The following is a 14954-nucleotide window of genomic DNA, read 5'->3' on the forward strand; positions in this document are numbered from 1 at the left end:
ATTGCAGGAAAATAAACATTACTGTGCTTAAAAAAGGGCCGACGGTAAGGCAATTGCAGGAAAATAAACATTACTGTGCTTGAAAAAGATAACAAAAAGATAACACTAATGAGGGAATAATATTTTTATTCATGATTATCGATAATGCTGCTGATAATTTGCCAATTGTCAAAAACAATGATGCCAAGAGTAAGCAAACCTGCCAATTATGACTTAAATCACTGGAAAGATGAAAATTACGGAAAAAGAAGCATTGCTGCAAATTGCAAGGGGGATTGAAATGTTCATCGAAAATTATCCATGACATTAACAAAAAGGGTGAATTTTTTTAAAGTCGGGATTGCCGAAATTCAGGGATGTCTTGAGAAATGCGAGTCACATGGTCATTCCATCGCAACCATGGGTTATTTTGATGTATGTAATTTATGAATAATAAAATCTATCTTCATCGCAATTTTCAATAAATATTGTAAACTCAAGTTTTCTTTGTCAAAAACAGGACATTTATATATTAAAAAAAAGTCAGAAGTCTGAAAAATAAAGCGACAAACGGAAATTTTCCAAAAAAAATACGGGTGATGTAATCACGTTTATAAAAAAGCCTCAAAAAAGTTGAAAATTTGACTAAAGATGGCCGTCGATCACGCCAGACTACTAGTGCCTCTAGCGGTGATATTTATAGACAAATAAGTACATGTTTCATCTACATTAAGTAACATCCATACACCAAGTGTTAGGAAAAAAGTACATTGAAAGAAAAGCCCGGCGTTGTAGAGAGAAAATTCTAGAAAACTTTTCAGTTTCCTGAGAAAAAAAGAAGACGGAAACGCGTATCGCATTTTAGCCGATGCTCTACAAATAACTTTCTGCTAACTTTCTCCGTTATATTATTTCTTCGGAGGCTCTCTTTAGATATTTCTAGATAAAAGCGCATTCACCAGTTTTAAATTTAATCCTAACACCGAGCGTGTTTTCTGTTGAAGTGAGTTGTGTGTTTTCTTTCAAAATTCGTCTGCATTATTTACACTTGGAAAATCATTATTTAACAAATTATAATAGTTAATGTACTTGTGGATAATTAGTAAATTCTTTATAATCAAATTTGATTATTTTAAAATGTTAGTTTATTTCTTGTGTATTTGTAGAGGTGGTGGGGGAAGTCGCAATTAAAATGCTTGCTGGTAGTATTTAGTACTTTTATTGATCTCATTTATGAACTTCCTGTTTTTTTCAACTGCATGCATTTGATGCTATAAATTAGCTGATTAACTTGTTAAATTAGGGCTTATTTAATTAAAATTAAGAGAATTATTTTAGTTTTCTCTTTATATGCTGATCAATGGGAGAGAGTAGATCAGTTTTTTTATTTTTTGGTTTAACTGTGAAAAATTCTGTTCATTTGAAGTCACTGCGGATGTGTGAAAAGAGATCATGGAACAGCTTTGGTATAACTTGGATTGGCGAATTTATTTTCTTTGTTGGAAAAAATGTGTAAAAGCAGGATGAGAAGTCGCCAAGAGCCAGACGGATCCAGGACGATGTGTCAGGAGGGGTGAATTGTTCAAGTTTGATGTGTATTTTAAGGACAAATTTTCTTATACGGTATTTGGCTCTTAGTAAGATCAATTGTAGCTATCGTGTCCCCCCCCCCCCCCCCCCCGCCAGATTCATTCTTGAGAGAAGGCAGACATCTTAAGCTTCGAACAGAACGGAGGCAGAGGTATGTTTAGCTGTGAACGGAGTGGTGGCAAGCATCGTGTACTTTGTGAAGGATCCGAGGTTCTCATGTTACAAGTAGACGCGTATATCTTCAGCTGCAAATGGAGCGAGTCAGGCATCCTTGGATTCGAATGGAGCAGAAGCAAATATCTTTGGCTTTGAATGGGAAGCAGATACCTTTTAGCTTTGAATGGAGCAGAGGCAGTCATTTTCAGCTTTGAATAGAGTGGACGATCACTTCAGTTTGCGAATGAGTAGAGGAAGAATCTTCAGCTGTACGAATGAGAAGCTGAGGTAGTAAACCCCATCTTCAGCTTTTAATGAAGCAGAGGCAGGCACATTCAGCTTTGGATGGAGTGGTCAATTACTCCAGTTGCAAATGAGTAGATGCAGATATTTTCAGCTTCAAAAGAAATTGATGCAGACATCTTCAACTGCAAATGGAGTGGGGGCAGATATCTTCAGCCGTGAATGAAGCGGAGGCACATATATTTAGCTGTGAACAGAGTGGAGGCAGATATATTCAGCTGTGAATGGAGCGGAGGCAGGCATATTCAGATTCGAATGGAGTGGACGCAGATATCTTCAGCTGCAAATGAAGCCGAGGCTGACATCTTCGGCTGTAAATGGAACTGAGACAGATGTCTTTGGTTTCGAATGAAGCAGAGGCAGGCGAATCTAGCGCAATGTGTTAGAGAAGCAACTTATTATGTAGTTGCATTGGATTGCTACATATTTTACAGGACAGAGTTTCTCCTATATTTTTCTGCTTTTGGGCGGTGCGATTCCACCCCGAGATCCACACTTGCCAAGAGTGAAACGGAGCCATGCTTTTGAAAGTCCCTTGTTAAACAAAAAAAATTTCCAACAAATTCCAAAAGGGATAATATTGTGGCTGTTAAAAACACAAAAAAAATAAATGACAGAAACAAAACATTCTTGAACTAAACAAGGGATTAAGATTAAAAATACCCCTTATATATTCTTCCACGTCAGCTGGCATGCCGGAAAACAGCAAGGGAGACCATCATGCCAAGAATATCCGTATTTTCGGACATGCCCAGAAACTGAAGTCACAGATTGTGAAAAATTCAATATATTTTTAAAATATATTCAATTGGCTGCATTCATACCATGATCCTTATTAAACCTTGCTTTTCTCAGCATGCCAAGAATGGACCAGACCCTAATATTAAAAAAGCTGGTCTCCCTTAAGTTTTGTGGTATGCCGGGGTATACGGTAATATCCTAGACCAGATACGGTATAAAAACCTTATGGTATAATACCTTTATACGTTATTTTAATCAATTTCTGTTAATTTCAATGTTAATTGAATGTTAATGCTAATGTTATTTGAACTCAAAATTTATCTTTGATAAATTCATTGTGACCCACCCTCGAAGCCATATAATGATAAATCACAAAGTTCCTTGGCCCACGGATCAAATATGGCCCTGGGGGTTACTTGATGCCGCCTCTTCAACCCTAATTTTGTAAAAATGAACTAAACGGCACATTTACGGAATGCTTAAGTGTCCCGTGATACAATTCCAGTCATTTAAGCGGCTCGTGGCATATTTTCAGATCACTTAAATGACCTGAGACACAGTTCCAGAACACTTAAGCGATCCGTGACACGTTTAGAGATCCCTTGAGTGACATAGTTTTACAACACTTAAGTAGCCCCCAGTGCGATTCTACATCACTCAAATTACCCGCTACACATTCTCAGATTATTTAAGTTATGCGTGGCACAGTTCCAGAGCGCTTAAGCGGCCAGAACACATTTCCAGATCACTTGGATCCACAAAAATTTTGAGATCACTAAAGTGGCTCTGTGGGGCACTAATCAATAGGAGGGATGTTACTTCAATTGCCCACAAACTATTGAAAGGTTTTTCTCGTTTTTGGGGCACCCAGTAAGATGCCATTAAAAATATTTTATATTTTCATAAAAGGTGGTTGATGATGTAAGCATTATCCAAACCCCCCTTCCCATCAAAAGTCAGCAAATCGGGACCCCCCCCCATCAATGATGACGTAATACTTGAACGACCCTTAACCCCTTGATAGGGATAAAAAATGAAACAACATATTATAAAATGAAAAACAGGTTATAAATAAATACATGAATTCGGAATAAAAAGGTTGGGTTATAAATGAAAATCAGGACTCTTTTAATAAAATGGTCAGGGGGTAAAAAGAAGTATCTTTGGGTTCATTAAAAACACGACTGTAGGATTGACACTATAATGGGTCATATGCAAAAAATTAATAAAGATGAAAATATGAATGTACAGTCTAAGAGAAAACAAATCCAAAATGAAATATTCCAACAAGGAAGAACAATATAATGTACTGAGAAAATGGTATAGGGTTCGTAGACTGTGGGTCACCAACCTTCATCAGGAACACTGCTTCTAAGAAAAAAATTTTCAAAAAGAATCTTCAATAAACTGCTCTGGGGAGCAGCGGATAAGCATTAGTCAGAGATAAAGGATGCCATTTGGTGGAAAGAGTTTGAAAACGCCTGGTATATACGACTACACATAAACAGCCAAAAAAAATATGTTCGAAATTGTGCTAACAGACTCAATCGATTCAAATGCTTTACTCCGTGCAAAAGATTATTACTAGTGACCTTCAGGATGACTTCAGATGATGATAACCAAGGGTGAAAGAGGAAATGACAACCTAGAATCCGAAGCAAATAGTAGCCAATGGGAGACCATCACTAACCAGAAAGAAAAGCGTCAACAGGCTAGAAAGGAAGTCGCAAAAGAAAGAATTATACTATGCTGTGTTACACTTCTTTTTCCGTGGGTCATGTTGAAATGAATCCACATTTAAAAGTTTCTCTGGGGAATGTTTAAGAGGTCCCAAGCGAGTTCAGAGTGTGTCTAGGTTCTATTTCATAAAAATTTAACTCTAGTTGCTTAAGTTTTAAATTTTCTTTACAATTTTTTTTAAAATTATTTCTTATGTGTATTAAATCAAGGTATCCGAAGATGGCAGACTCTGAAAACCCTCAGTCAGAAGAAGCAAAGAAGACTTATGTACCAGGTCCAGATGCTATTGATGTGTCCGTTGCTCAAGACAGAGGGGTTCTGAAAGAGATAATCAAACCAGGAGAAGGAAGCGAAACGCCTCAAAAGGGAAACAAAGTTTTTGTGCACTACACTGGAAAGTTGTTGGATGGCACCGTCTTTGACTCCAGCCGAGATAGAGGCGATCTCTTTGACTTCACTTTAGGAAGAGGTTAGTATTTAGCAGTTCTCTCTAAGTGAATGTAAATTTTGTTTTTTTATGAGATACACACAGATAAGATGCACCGTTTGTTATGGGATGAATAAAAACTTAGACAAAATTATTTTGTTTCTTCTCATTACTATTTTGATGTATCAACAAATTTTCAGTTCGAACTGTATAAAACAAACATTTCTTAACAAGAAAAAATGGTTGTACACCAAGTGGCCATTTTTGAACAGTTCAATGCTCGTAAGACTCATAGGGTTATGCTTATTATTCATCTTCACTTCTCTCTCAGCCAATTGTTAGAAACCTTCATATGAATAGCGGAGAGTGATATCACATCCCAGCACTCTATTCTAACTCACCTGTATGCTGCAAATTTGGGTTGTTGAAAATACTGAGTCTTGAGGGAGTGAAAAGCAGGCTGGCTTCCCTTGGGTAAATTTTTAAATGCATCCTTTAATGAAATTTTTTTTATTCAATGCATCCAAGTCAGTGAATACAAAAACAAAAAATATATATAATAATTTCACCATCAGTCGTCTTGCCCAGATGACATGTTTGCAGTCAATTCAGATTGGGTCAGCTCAAAGTATAGCCAGAATTCAGACCTTTATTTAAATACACATTTGCTGAATATTGTATTGGAAACCTGTTTGTATTAAAACTTGTGAACACTTTTCAGTTTGTATGATTTTGTTGTCTTTTTATGTCATAAAAAAATAAACATGATTATCAATTTTGTTTTTTTTTACAGGACAAGTTATAAAAGCTTGGGACATGGGTGTAGCTACTATGAAGCAAGGAGAGGTGTGCATGTTGACATGCAATCCAGAATATGCATATGGCAAGACTGGAAGCCCTCCCAAGATACCTCCAGATTCAACCCTTGTATTTGAAGTAGAGCTGTTCCGGTGGGAGTTGGAAGAACTTTCTAAAGGTGGTGGCGTTAAGAGGTCTATCATTGTTGAAGGAGAAGGAAATGAAACTCCCAACGAGGATGCTTCTGTTGAAGGTCTGTATTTTTTTTAATAGTGCTAAAAAAAACTTTTTTTTTGTTTACTGTTTAGCTCAGATATTTTTTGCATTCTTGAATAAAAAGGAATTTTGATGTGAATCTTTTTGCAGTGCATTTAACTGGAAAGTACGATGGGAAAACATTCGAGGACAGAGATGTGAAGTTTCAGTTGGGTGAAGGTTCAGAGAATGGTGTTGTGGAAGGACTGGAGATAGCATTAAAAAGCTTCAAGAAAGGTGAAAAATCGAGAATAATCCTCGATGCTAGACATGCTTTTGGGACAGCCGGCAATTCAGATTTCTCCATCCCACCTAACAGTGAAGTAGAGTATGAAGTTACGCTGAAGACATTTGAAAAGGTGAATTTTTTTTGCTTTTTTGCCCATGCACTCAAGCATTGAAATTTTTACTTTTATTAAACTGAGTTGTTTCAATAGTTTTCAATTTTATCTTATCTGTGAAATTTCATGTTAATTCAACTTTCAAATGCTGATAACAGACGATTTTTTTTGTATGTGCCGGGATATAACGTATGAGACTTAATTTTTTTATAGCCATTATATATTTTTATTATTTACTCCGACTAATGCTATTGTGTGCATTATTATGGGGGCAGCTCTATGGCTGTGCAACCACGTGGGCTACCACTATAGGGGAGGTGCCAAATTGGGGGTGAAGAAAAAAAAATAATTGGAGAAAAATTGAAATGTTTTCTTTTTCTTCTTCCGAGCACAACTCAGGTCTATCACCATCTATGGGCGATTTACTACCTAGTGAGTTGTGCTGGAAGTGTAACTGTACGTGTACCTAACAGTCTGAGTACGTATGTAATGTTGTGTTTGATTTTTCAGCGCTGCCATCTTTATTTCAGAAGTGAAGTGAGTGATGCGTTATGATTGAATTACATTTGTAATGTTTGTAGGTCTGTTGCTCTCTGTGGCGAGACTTTTTAAAGGGGGAGATCGGCTCACATTCACGCCTTGAAGTTGGGAACCACAGAAAACCAACTTCAGCCGACCACCACTGTAGCGACGGTTGGGTTAAAAATAAATGTTTCGTCTGTAAAATTCAAGCTAAGAATGGCTTAAATGGAATGAGTCACAGAACACAGCTGCGAGTTTTGTGGGTTCTTTTACTAGTGTGGCTTATATGCCAGAGGGATTCAAAATCAAGCCACGCTTGAGTGAGAATTTTGTTTTGAGCTGCCCTTGCATCACTAGCATTTTATTCTATTTCTTATAAACATTGGTGAAAGCTGAAGATTAATATTTTCAGCCATTTCTCTCTTGCAGTTGAATCCAGATTTAACAAAACCTCTCCATGCACATTCTAAATGACTTAATTGTGCTCCTTTTTACTCAAAGAGGAACAGATTCATTCCCCCCCCCCCCCCACCTTTTACTTTGTTTGTCTCTGAAGAAAAGCTGAAGGTTAAATCCCCTGGGCAGTCGAATCTCCAGTTTGTGGTTTTGGGTCTAGAAATGATAGAAAAAAAACAAATTACATCTATGGTTTTTATTTGTTAAATAGGCGTTCAACCTTTATCTTAGTTATAATTTCAGAGAAAAAAAATTGTTTATCAAGGAATTTTTTGAGTAAGTTTTTTTCATTGTGTCTGGGTCTGACTGTATACGGTGTAACCTACTTGTTGTATTTGTCACTCTTCCTGGGCGATGCCTAGTACTTTTTCCTTAGTAAGGTATAATAGATTGAAAAAAAAGAAAACTTGCCAAAAGTCTTTGGAATGAATATTAACTTTCTGTTAATATAATTAAGAGCTTATACTCCTTTGCGACAGAGCAGATGTCTGTTTGTTGTTGTTAATATACAGGGTGTCCCAAAATCGACTGACTGTTTTCAAAATGGGTTAGCAAGAAAACGGTGACAGATGTTAGTCATTTTAGTGGTATATGAATTTGTGCAAAGTCAGGAATTTTTTTTTTTAGTTTAATCTCCTTTTGGGTAGTATAAATTTTTACCAACAGATGGTGCTTCGCATCTGTCAATCATTGGAATACTCATGAAAATCTCATCACGATGTTCCCGAAATGCCCACTGTTTGCTGCAACCATGTCTCAATCGAAGTGCAAAATCAGCTGTGACATTCTGGAAGTCTTAATTGTAATGGTTTCACATTCATCACGGTCTATCTGCACCAGGTCTGCAATCAAGGTAGGGCTTCATTGGTACACTGCATATTTCAAGTGACCCCACAGGAAGAAATTCCATGGGTTGAGATCTGGCAAATGCAGTGGCCAATCCATACCCTTGCCCGTCATATTGGGTTAGTCCAGGCATCTTCAACCCATTGCTTGCGAGCACCCAGAGTGCTTGATGCCCATGATTAAATACCCTGTACAAATTCCCTTCTAGGATTGCAGGGGTGGGAACTCTGCGCCGCACTGTGCCAAAACTAATATCTTGCGCCATCCTGCTCCAATAGCGTATTTTCATATTTTTCTGCACCAAATAGCGAATTTTGCTTCAGTATGCCTGGAATTTCGGAAAGGACGGCAAAAAAATTTTTGTTCCTGCTTTCTGTGAAATTATTCTTTCCAAGTAGAGCGTGTGTTATTCCATTATACTTGAACTATCGCCTTATTTAAATTATCGGCCCCCTCACACACACACATTGGGCTTTCCATCGCGAAACCCCGAGATATTGTCCGTGATTGTGGAACTGAAGATGGTTTGCAATGTCTTTAAGCTTTAAAGTGCAAATGCAAGTCAGTTTCCGTTTAAAAAGTTGCCACTGGAAGCAGCAGAAATTACTGCAGTTGATCGTCATTGTGTTAAATCCCGATGTTTCGTGAAAAAATTTTCATTCCGGGAGTAAAAAGCGCATGCCCGCCGACTTATGAATGTTAATTTAGAAACTTTGCAGAATAATGAGCATTAAATCGTCAATGTTGCAGAATAATGAGCGTTAAATCGCCAATGTTGCCAAATAACAAGCGTTAAATCGGCAATATCGCCAAATAACGAGTGTCAGATTGCCAATCTCGTCTAATAACGAGTGTCAGATTGCCCATCTCGCCAGGTAATGAGCGCTGAATCGCCAAACATCGTGTTGATTCTTCCGAAATAATTTCCCATTTTGCAACAATTTCTTTCCAAGGCTAAAAATTTTTTTAGCCCATTTGAAGTGCTGCTGTTCAAGGCAGCAAATGCCTCAGTAAGCAAAAATCATCTTAAACAGACGGGTGCAAAAAATTTTATGACAGCCGCTCTTTCAAACAAGGTGTCAAAAGCCTAAAACACCAAAAACAAAAATCAAGCTGACGAAAAAATGCTTGATAACAAAAGACAGTGCAGTTGTTTTATTTTGAAAAGGGTTGAGAGTTAACGAAAATATTCTTGTTAATTTCACTGCTCCAATTTATAAATATCTGCTCCGAATCCCATATTTTGCTGCTCCGAAATTGCTCAGAATCCTGAATTTTCTGCTCCAAAACTGTTCCGAATCCTAAATTTACTGCTCCAAAACTGCTCTGAATCCTGAATTTTGCTGCTCCAAAGCTGCTTCGAAATGGACTTTGTCACTTCCCACCCCTGGGATTGGAATCATCCTGATTTCACGCATTCGTATATTGAACTTTTCAAAAAGGGTGCTGTTCTTTTGATGGTTGATACAAGCAGTGCTCACGACTAGAAAAGATTTGAAGACATCTGGGTTAGTCCAAGGCAATGATGCTGTCATCAAAATATTGCTCCAGGAAAGTGAAAACATAAGTCCGATAAGGCATCGCACCATTGTGCATTCAGGGCCGTAACTAGGCTGGGACAACGGGGGCACTGCTCAAGGGCCTGAGCCGATTGGGGGGCCAAAAAATTCATTTATTTTGCATTATAACCCTTTTTAGAAGGACCTCAAGGAAAAGTCTGCCTCGGGAGCCCAAAAAGGCACACTATGGCCCTGCATGAACCATGTTTCGGGTGATTTGTCTAAGGTATTGAGGATGGCAACAAATTAGTGCAAGATTTCAATGTAACAACACAAATTCACTTTTTCTGCTGCAGTGCCATCTATTGGTGGAAATTTCTACTATTCAAAAGATAGCAAACTAAAAAAATTCCTGACTTTGCACATTTATATTCTGCAAGAGTGACTAATATCTGTCACTGTTTTCTTGTTAACCTATTTTGAAAAACGTCAGTAGATTTTGGGCTACTGTTATTTGATATTAAAATCTTGTTTTATAATCCTGCCTTCTAAAGGATGTATAAAGCTGAACTATTTACTTTATACATGATGAATATATATTTATGTAGGCTAGAGAGAGTTGGGAAATGGATTCGGAGGAAAAGTTGGAGCAATCTGAAATAGTAAAGAACAGGGGAACAAAATATTTCAAGGCAAGTTTTTTCCTCGTATTCTTTTTTCCTGGAAATCATGCAAATTTTAATTATTTTGAGAAACAAAGTGCACTGTAAGCTATAGTTCTACTCAGTATAGTGGTTATTTATAAATTTTTGTTTTACGTTCCAGGCGGAGCAATATGGCAAAGCTATTAAACAGTACAAGAAAATTATTAGCTATTTACAGTACGAAACTGGCCTGGAGGAAGGTAAATCTGAAAAAAGGAATGCCCTTATTTTGGCTGGTTACTTGAACTTAGCGGCTTGCTATCTTAAAGTTAATGATCATGCCAATGCTGTGGAGAATGCAAACTTGGCATTACAATTGGAGGCCAATAATGTGAAGGGACTTTTCAGGAGAGGACAGGTAATTCCCCCTGCTATTATATAACAAAATTTGATCTTATGAGATTTCATTATTGTTAGTGTCACTTTTCATTAAAAAAAAACTATTTTTCTAGGTTTATGTGATTAAATTAGTTTTGGACCTGCCAATTGTGCAGATTTCGTAATTTACAGGTCTTCCGGATTATGAATTCATATTTACCGGGTTTCAATTAACTTCATAGACATGAAAAACTGAAGAAAAACATTGACTTTCCACTGTCACTGTTTTTCTATTGAAAGCAATCCCCATTCGTAGGAAAAAATCTCTTACGACTGCATCATTTTAACTCTAGGCACGGTACTCACAAAAAAGGGTCCAAAGGTGTCATCCTCAAGAAATTTCGATAAAATTACCATTGATTCTATTCATTAAAATATGTGCAAAAATATCCAGTGAAATCATTGTCACTCAAAAAAAAGTAAAAATACTTAAAAAAAAAGTAAAAAAAAGGAAAAAGAAAAAATAACTGCTTCCTATAAAAGAAAAGGGGGAAGAAAGAAACGTACACAAAGGCTTGTGCTAAATTAAAAAAAATATTCTTATGCGTTATGCTATTTTGTCTCCCATCGCTTTCTTTTATTGTTATTTTCTTCCCCCTTTCGTTTTTTTATAACTTCAATAATTAAACTTTGCCGCAAATTTTTTTATTTTTGTGTGTTTCTGGGTGAGATGAATATACTTCAATTTTTTCATAATTTTTAGAGGATGACACCTTTGGACCCTTTCCTTGTCAATATGAATAGTGGTCAAAGCCATCCAAATCTATGAACGTAAACATATTGGCAGCCCGTTCGAATTGAAGCTTTCTTTAATATGTGTTTGAACATATTAGACAACTGGTAAAAGCGAATAATTTCTTAGCGATAATTACATAAAAACCAGGATCTGCCGGAAAATACGTGACATTGGCAGTTGTGGGAAAAATTCTTAATTTATTGTTAAAAATTTCTGATAAGGAAATTGGGGGGGGGGTTTATAAATCATAGTTAATTAAAATGATTTCATGAGAAGAATGATCATCATATATAGCAATAAATTTGTAACAAATGTTGCAAACATCTGAAATTCGAGGAAGCGTCTTTGAAAAAAAGATATTGTTTTAGAATAATCAGACATTCGATCAATTGTGAAATGTGAGTAATGTGGTCACCTTATGTATTATTTCTTATGTTAGTTCTTATTATGGCCATAAAAAAAATTTGGCATGCAAAAGTAAGTTTACCGGAATTTTAAATAGATTGCGCAGGATATTTGTAAGGAAGTTACAGGATTTTTACCTTCTGAAGGTTGGATGGTCTGTAGTTTACTGAAATCCTAATTCAGGGTTCCCAGCAACCTGGAAAGTCAGGGAGAATCAGAAAATGGTCAGGGAAAGTCAGGAAAAATTTTAAATACCTGTCAAAAGTCAGGGGAAATCTGAAGGGGAAAAAAATTAATAAGGGATGAATTCCCATTCCAGTGGTTGGTCTTCACTTTTTCCCCATAGAAGATTATCTCTTTCAGATCCTCTGGTAGAGAATAAGAAAGCTTTATCTGCATTTTCCTCTGGATCCCCTACTGCCAGACAGTTTGGTATGAGCAAAATGTCTAATCAGTTGAAGGGTGGGATTTTACATACTGGAAACCAATGTTGGTCAAGGTCAGTGAACCTGCTTTGTCAGTAAATGGATGAAGGGGTCCTTTTCCATTGTTGAAAACAAAGCCAACACCAGCTCTAATTTTTTTTTCTATCTCTTCTGAGAAAATGGTTTATCCTCTTGCTTTTTTTTTTTTTTTTTACTGCTTCTGTATAGGGTCCATTCAAATATTATGTCAAGATGGGGAGGGGGGGGGGGTTCTATGAAAGGTATCTGGATGGGATGAAACAACTTGTCAATGGTATATATTTTTTGTTTATACAATTCGCCTCCTTGCTATACACAGTTCACAGACATTTCAAGACCCTACAAATGAGTAAAATTGAAAGAGAATTGTTTTCTCTGAATTTTTTTAGTAGGAGATAGGTTGAAAATGTGTAAGGTTTGGAAATAGCTATAGACATTTTTGTCAATGTGAAGTTTATATAGGACAACAAGTCTCTTTCAGGTAAGCCTGCTGCTTTTGTTGGCCTAGCAGTAAAAAGATCCCCCATTAAGTGTGCGATGAGTTTTTAAGACTGTCCCCCCAGAGGGCAAGTCATTTCTGAAAAGATTTCAAAGCTCAAAACATTTTGCTCCATTTTTGTTTGAAGCTCTTTTCAAGATCTCGTGTGAAAACTTATTGCAAGATTGGAAACCTGATAAGTTGGAGGCTTTTTGGGGGCTTTTGGGAAGTTTTTGGGGATGGTCAAGTCCATTGGAGAAATATGATTCCAGAGGTATCAAAGTTTAGATAGCCATGGAGAATCTCAAAGCATGGTTGATCGAGAAACAAGTTGGAGAGTAGTGAGAGGGTGGAGTTTAAGTTATGAAACAAAAAAAGAGGACCCAGTCGTGGATGAAGCGGGTTTAAGTTTATTTTGGGATTGATTTGAGTTTGTCTATATTACTGGAGGTAGGAGTCCCAGATTTCAGTTGCATAGGAAATTATGGGCGAAATGCAAGTTTGATAGCAGAGGAATCGGACAGCACACAAGTGGAATATTTAAGATTGCTGCGAAGGGATTAAATATTTATGCAAATTAGTTGGCTTTGATAAGCAAGCTTCAAGACATTAAGGCGTATACTTTGAACTTGGTTATTTGAGATTAATATGTGGTAGTTGAATTTTTTATGTGACAGGCATCAGTAATTGTATTTATAATGTTTTCTCACTTGTGTGTTTATTTTAATTATTGCTTTTATCATTTTCTGTTATTGAATTGAAATCTGTTTGTGATAGACAATATTTTCTTGATACAGGCCCATTTCGCTATCAAAGATTATGAACTTGCGAGAGAAGATTTTCAGAAAGTTGTAGAAGTGGATCCTTCCAATAAAGCTGCCCAGAAGCAAGTTATGTTATGCAACGATCACATTAGAAAGCAGCTGGAGAAGGAAAAGAAACTCTATAAAAACATGTTTGAAAAGTTATCAAAGTATACAGATGAGGTCAGTTAAAACTTCTTTTATAAATTACATATTATTTTGCCAAATACAAAGCAGTATCTAGATTTATCTTTCAGTTTTTGTATTTAAATGATCAATTTATGTCCACAGTAGTCTAAACAATCTGAGGTAAACAGGACCGAGACCACCTGGGATTACTAAAAACTTGGATTGTTCAAAAGTAATAAAAAGCAACTGTTCAAGTTTGGGGAAGAGGCACTTCTTTACGTACTTGTTTTGTTCTTAATTTGTTACACAACTGCCCATGGATTGAGGCTCCAGACATAAGTAGATACAGGCTCCTCGAATGGGTGGGTGTCCACCTCCATTCTTTTACCTCAGCCAATAAAATTTTTTTTATTAAATGGGAGGGGAGGCAATTGCCCTCTATCCACCTATGGCTCCAGGCCTGGGAACCCAATATGAATGTTATTTTTCTACACTACAAATATACTATGGGGGAACCTGTGGGAAATTCTAGCCTGGAAATTCATACCCCTGAGTAAGAATCAAGACCTCGTAAACAGAATTACTTGGGTTCATGGAAAAAAATGAAAAAGAACTCGTTCTTTGCAAAAAAAAAGGTTTTGGGAAATTCCTGTGCCTTGGATTATCTAGAAACTTGATGTCTGAGAATACTGTAGGGCTTGACAAATCAAGTGCCAAGTTGCCATGGCGACTGAAAAATTAGTATTGGCACCTTAAATTTTCTATGTGCGATTATTAGCTCAAGCAAAATAAATGCACTTGGCTTCTAAAATATTTGGTTGGTGACTAAGATTTTTTTTTTTTTGATTTGTCAATCTCTGCTGTATGTACAAAATGTTATTATGGGGCATGACATAAATGTGCAATCTGGTTCTCATCTATAATTTGATTTTTTGTTTCTTTGCAGGAAGAAAAAAGTGAGCCGGCAGCATCTCCAGAAATAATAGATATTGAAGCAAGTCAAGCAGAAACTGCAAAAGCATAAACGTCAGCACTTAATTTTTATTGATCAATTTAAAAATAGCTAAAAATAATGAAATGCAGAACATTTTTTTCATATTATTATGTATATTTTGATCAGTTCATTGCACTCACCATAACAGTTGAAGTAATAAATGTCAGTTACTGTGGTATTTTGTTTGCTTTTGTTCAGAGACTCTATCTT

The 14954-nt window shown here is 36.5% G+C and overlaps 1 protein-coding gene across 1 annotated transcript; it reads left to right on the forward strand.

Annotated features, from left to right (window-relative positions):
• The first annotated feature begins 719 nt into the window (after window positions 1–719).
• On the forward strand, window positions 720–14922 carry Fkbp59 (FK506-binding protein 59kD). The gene is made up of 8 exons (XM_089254714.1): window positions 720–982; window positions 4719–4978; window positions 5730–5987; window positions 6101–6348; window positions 10262–10345; window positions 10479–10715; window positions 13616–13804; window positions 14697–14922. The coding sequence occupies exons 2-8, from the start codon at window positions 4729–4731 to the stop codon at window positions 14772–14774; spliced, it is 1344 nt and encodes a 447-aa protein (XP_089110840.1). The 5' UTR covers window positions 720–982; window positions 4719–4728; the 3' UTR covers window positions 14775–14922.
• Window positions 14923–14954: the final 32 nt, after the last annotated feature.

Source organism: Pholcus phalangioides, unplaced genomic scaffold, assembly GCF_987345545.1.
Source record: "Pholcus phalangioides strain wild (caught in Gottingen) unplaced genomic scaffold, Ppha-v1.0 ptg000042l_1, whole genome shotgun sequence".
Taxonomy (NCBI): Eukaryota; Metazoa; Arthropoda; class Arachnida; order Araneae; family Pholcidae; genus Pholcus; species Pholcus phalangioides.